At 34.3% G+C, this 6,000-nt stretch overlaps 1 protein-coding gene across 1 annotated transcript in view; it reads left to right on the forward strand.

Annotated features, from left to right (window-relative positions):
* FAM117B (family with sequence similarity 117 member B) overlaps positions 1-6,000 on the forward strand; it is a 60,302-nt gene that overhangs the window by 24,682 nt on the left and 29,620 nt on the right. Inside the window, exons 2-3 of the mRNA XM_023760361.1 lie at positions 2,150-2,242; positions 3,143-3,256. Of these exons, the coding sequence (XP_023616129.1) occupies positions 2,150-2,242; positions 3,143-3,256 (207 nt within the window). The remainder of the gene's footprint in view (positions 1-2,149; positions 2,243-3,142; positions 3,257-6,000) is intronic.

Consider the following 6,000-nt stretch of genomic DNA (forward strand, 5'->3'; position numbering starts at 1 on the left):
CTCTCCTTTAATCTCCCAATTAAAATATGTATAAGAAATTATACCAAGTAAATTCCTGTAACCAAGGTAATTTCATTATTCTAAAACCACAGTTACATAATTTCTGCTTATTTTATTAAAAGTATATTCAGATGAATCAGTCCTTTTTCATATAAAAAATTATACATGGTAAAAACTAATTGGAAATCAAATATTGATATTTACCTGTAAAGGATTTGCTTTTGAAAATTATCTTTTGTAGCCATTATTTCTACAAAAATGCAATTTTCCCTGATTGGCTTGTATAGATCAAAATATTACTGTATGCAATTGTATCCATTAAGTATTTTATTTTGTTTTGGTTTTGCTGCTATTCATATTTAGTTTAAAGTTTATATAAAGCAAAAATAGTTTAGATCATTGTCCTTTGTCTTAGATTAGTTTATTATATTGCTAATTTGGTTTTCCAGCAAACTTTTCAAATTAACTATACAGGCTCTGAACTGATAAAAGAGCATATAGAATTGTTCTCTGTTATATAGACTATCATGTCCCCTACAAATGAAGATAGTTAAGCTACTTGTTATATATTTGTTTGTTTTGTTGTTTCAATCTTCTTGTTTTATAATCTTTATAACTTTAATTTCTTATTTTGTCATATGAATTCTTAATAAGATTGGAACATTCACTACAATGATTAATACAAATGGTGAGCACAGACAGACGTCCTTGCCTTCTTCCCAGCCTTGGAAGAAAAGCAAAAAAAGTCACCATTTAGTAGGATGTTAGCTGTTGTTTTTAAATTCTCTTTATGAAATTGAGAAGGTGCCCTTTCATTCCTAGTTTATTGGAAGTTTTTGCCTCAAAAAGGTGCTGAATGTTTCAAATGTTTTATTTCTACCTATAGAGATAAATATGGTTATTCTCCTATATTCTGTTACCATGGTGAATTATAATGCTAGATTTTTAAATTTAAAATAAATCTTTCTTATAAACCCACATAGTCACCATATAGTAACCTTTTTATACACTCTTTTTGTTCTTACCTTTTAATGTGGAAGCTTAGATTACTACTGATTTTAAACATTCCTTGTTGTTATTTGATGTAAACATTTGAACTTTGAGGTTTCTCTTGTACATTTTGAAGTATCTCACATAGTTTAATATGTTACATTTTCATTATCATTAGGTTCAAACTATTTTCTAATCTCTTTTGAATCTGATGAGTCAATTTCTTTAGAATTGTGTTGATTACTTTTCATATATTTTCTTGATGTCTTATTATTACTGAGTTCAAATTCAATTCCATTGTGATCAGAGAATATACTCAGTGATTTGAATCCTCTGATTATTTATTGAGACATCTCTATGGTCTAGCACCGTGGTCGGCAAACTGCGGCTTGCGAGCCACATGCGGCTCTTTGGCCCCTTGAGTGAGGCTCTTCCACAAAGTACCATGTGCGGGCGCACACGTACAGTGCGATTGAAACTTCGTGGCTCATGCGCAGAAGTTGGTATTTTGTGGAAGAGCTGGTATTTTGTGGAAGAGCCACACTCAAGGGGCCAAAGAGCCACATGTGGCTCGCGAGCCGTGGTTTGCCGAGCCACAGTTTGCCGACCACTGGTCTAGCATATGGTCTATGATGATAAATGTTTCATGCATGCTGGGATAAAGAAACCATATGTTCAGAATTTATAAGGTGTAATGTTCAATGAGTATATATTGGGTCATATTGGTTATAGTGTTCAAAACTTCTGTCTCATTGATTTTTTTAAATATTTTTTTTTCTGACATTAGAGAGGAAGGGAGAGGGAGAGAAAGAAACATCAACTTTCAAATATACTATACAGCTGTGGGAATTATAACCTTTATGTTGTACATTATATCTCTAGTACTTATTTCTCTTATAAATGTATGTTTGTACCTTTTGTGCACCTTCATCCAAGTCCCCTACCAACCTATTCCCTGGCTCTGATAACTACGAATCTGATCTCTTTTGTATGTTTGGGTTTTTTAAGAATCCACATACAGTATTTGTCTTTCTCTGTCTCACTTTTTTCATTTAGCATAATGCCCTGAAGGTCCATCCATGTTGTGGCAAATGTGGTATATATTATTGTTAAATGATTCTTTTATTAAAATTTCCCTTCCCCCTTTTTCTCATTATAGACAGAGAGTGCATGGGCCGAAGAATATTTTGAAAAGAAGAAAGGGTCTCACAAGCGTTCAGCATCCTGGGGCAGTACAGATCAACTTAAGGAGGTCAGGAAAATGATTCCAAGAAAGTGGGTGTGGCAGCTTGATTCCTTCGTTGGCTAGTTCCTTGAAATTGTGGGCAGCAGAGATTTGTCAGTTTCCATTGTGTGTGGGGTTTGTGTGTTTGTTTTTATCTTAGATCTGTTTACTTGAGAATTAACAACAGAAAAACAGTTATGTTAATTGAATAAAGATTTGAATGGAGAAATGTACACATTACTTATCTGATAGTGTGTTTTTCCTTTTTAAAAAAAGAGCATCTATACCTATTAATATAAATATCAGATATATAAATTTTAGTGATATAACAAATTCACATGTATTATTTCTGTATATTATGGTAGTGATTCTACTATTTAGTAACCCAGTATAACTAAGTTGATTTTGCCCCTGTGCTATGATTACCAGATTACCATTTTCTGTCTACAATTATAACATTTTCATTTTAGATATAATGTAGGAAAAAAGACCAGGAAAATTCAGTCCAGAAATAACATGGGATATTGATTAAAATTTTATTTGGTATTTTTAAAGATTATATCTGTGAGTGCATTTTGTGGCTTGAATTGATATTCAAATAGTTTAATTTTTGGAGCTGTTGAAGGTCACAAGTTTGATAAAGAAATCTAAATAAAATGTGACTTATGAGGGCAATGAGAGAATAAGTATGAATTTTTAATTCTTTGTGAAAGTTGTAATATAATTTATTCTAAATGCTGAAAACTTCACTTGTTTAGTACTTGGAATATCTCTTTATATATGCATGTGTATATACAATAAGATTTTGTGATACAGTTTAAAAATTCAAAACTTTTATTAAGACTGAATTTTTCTGGTTCTTAAGCAAGGATGCTTTATGTAGTATGGGAAACACTCTGATGCATGTGTTATTTTTTCCCTTTGCAGATTGCAAAATTACGCCAGCAATTGCAGAGAAGTAAGCATAGCAGTCGACATCATCGAGATAAAGAAAGACAGTCACCATTCCATGGCAACCATTCAGCCATTAACCAGTGTCAGGTAGGAGCACAGATAACACAAAATGCAGACGAGATTTTTTATTTTGCAGGTGATTTGTTATTTTATAGGTGACTGTGGGACAAAATAGCCAAAAGCACATTTGAAACTGATTAATACTGAATCATAACCTTCATAAAAATAAACTGAAAAAAAGAAACCAGAATATTAAATTGACAAAATGATATTTTCCTTTGGTGATCTGTGATATGACTTCTAAGAGACATAGCTAATTTTTCATATTTTGACTTACCGTACTTTTGTATCTATCAATTTAGTATGTTGGAGGCAGAATAATAGAGATATGCACTGGCTGTGGAATCAGACCTTGGACAGGTAACCTGCTCTAAGTCTCGGTTTCCTCATCTGAGGATTGAGGATAATAATGATACCTGTCTCATAAAGTCATTTACTAGGGGAAAACGTTTAGCTGCTCTGGTTCCTTAATAGAATCCTATAAACTACTCTTGATGGCTCGCACCGGGAACATTTCTCTTTAACTGAATTGAAATTGGATGGGGTCCTTAGGCAAGGAGAAACAAGAAAAAGTTTGCCAACACCTTTTCTAGGTTGATACCTTCTGATGATTGTCAAGTATATTCGGATTGTTTTCAAGAGAAAGTATAGGTAGAGGTATATATTTTTTCAAACTAATTTTGTCCTAAAATATTGGTACATGGGTCAAATTTGATTTCATAAATTTAAAGTTTGGTTGTAATTTCCAACAGCTCGGCAGGGCAGGGTGATGGAGTCATGAGGGTGGGGCTAGTGCATTTATCCAGGCTGATGCAGTATGGAGGGGAGTGCTTGACCCAGGGAAGATGTCATCTGTGAGTGTTGTCTGAGAGGAACTTGGCATAGAAGCCCTGGCAGCGGTCCCTTCAGCTCTTTCCCTGGAGCCTCACACCCTGTTTGTCCTCCCACATCTCCAGTTTGCTCTGATCTTCGCTCTCTCTGCTGGAGCCCAGACTAAGTGGCCACGAATGAGATTTTGTGTGCTGTTCCTTTAAGAGGGCACCTGGGTTTTGAGCAAAGCAGACAGAATCCCCATTAATTTTCACCGCCAGATGTTATATGGGCTCATCTACCCACATGCACATGCGTTTGAGACCCCTTGCTCCTCAGGGGGTAACTTTTGCAGCTGAGATGTCCCTCCAGATTCCCACCTGCTGTACATGGATGTGGGGCCAGCCCTTTTCATGTCTCTGCCCTTGCTACCAGTCTCAAAGTGGCTTCTTCTATAAATCCTTGGTTACAAGACTTCTGCTCAGCTAGTCTTCAGTTGGCTATTCAGGTGGAGTGTTCTGTAATTTAGTTGTAATTCCAATTTGGACCTGGGAGGAGGGTGAGTGTAACTTCCACCTACTCTGCCTCTTGTATTTTTATTTTAGCCATTCGAATAGATGTGTAGTGGTATTGTACTTGATACAAATTTGCACTGTCACATTTTTCTAAGACTATTTGCTATATGTAAATCCTCTTTAATGAATGTATGTTCAAGTTTTTTGCCCATATTTAAATTGGGCTGTTTGTTTTATTATATATTTGAGAGATCGTTATATATTTTGGATACAAGTCCTTTGTTGGCTTTGCGAATTCCAAATATTTTCTCCCAGTCTGAATTAGTTTTTCATTCTCTTAACAGGGTCTTTCACAGAGAAAAAATTATTTTCAAATAATTTTGAAGAAGTCCAGTGTATCATTCCCCCCACCTTAGCTTTATAGCAATATAATTGATATTTAACATTGTGCATTTAAGCTATTCATTTTGATGACTTGATATATGTATAATATTGTAAAAATATTACCACAATAAAGTTAGTTAAGACATCCATCATTTCACATAGTTACCTTTTTATTTCTTTTCTGGTGAGAACTTTTAAGATCTGTCTCAGCAAGTTCCAAGTATACAATACATTATTAACTGTCATCACCATGCTGTACATTAGATCCCCAAAGCATATTCATCTTATAACTAGAAGTTTGTATTCTTTGACCACGTTCACCCATTTCTCCTACCTATCTGTTCCTGGCAACCATCCATCTTCTCCTGTTTCTATGAGGTGGGTTTTTTTTTTGTTTTTTTTTTAAGATTCCACATATAAGTAACATCACACAGTATTTGTCTTTCTCCGACTTATTTCACTTAACCTAATGTCCTCTAGGTTCATCCATGTTGTTGCAATTGGCAGGATTTCCTCTGTCATGGCTGAATAATATTTCATTGTTTGTGTGTATAATCCTATTTTTTATCCATTTATTTGTTAGTGGACACTTAGGTTGTTAACATGTCTTGGCTCTCAGAAATATTGCTGCAGTGAACACGAAGTGCAGATACTGTGAGGAGTAAAAAATGTTTTTGCCGATTAATTTAGCAGTATGAATCAAAGTCCTGAAAATCTTTCCTGTACATTGAGTCAGTAGTCCCTCCGGCTCAAGAATTTATCCTAAGGAAATATTTATATTTGTATGCAATATTTATTTAAGAGGATGTTCATAGTGGCATTTTTTTTTGAGTAGTGAAAAATTGGAAACTATTTGTCCAATAGCAAAGCATTTATTTCTTAATATATTTATTTATACAACAAAATACCATTCAGCTATGAATGTTATTTGGTAAATAATAATTTTAAAGCATAGAAAGATGTTAGAGATAGAGGAAATTAAAAAAAAATAACACGTTACAATCCTGAGGGGGTGTGGTCCCCCTATTACGTGAGGAAAGTGGGACGCAGGCCCAGCAGTAG

This window comes from Myotis lucifugus, unplaced genomic scaffold (genome assembly GCF_000147115.1).
Source record: "Myotis lucifugus unplaced genomic scaffold, Myoluc2.0 scaffold_3, whole genome shotgun sequence".
NCBI lineage: Eukaryota > Metazoa > Chordata > Mammalia > Chiroptera > Vespertilionidae > Myotis > Myotis lucifugus.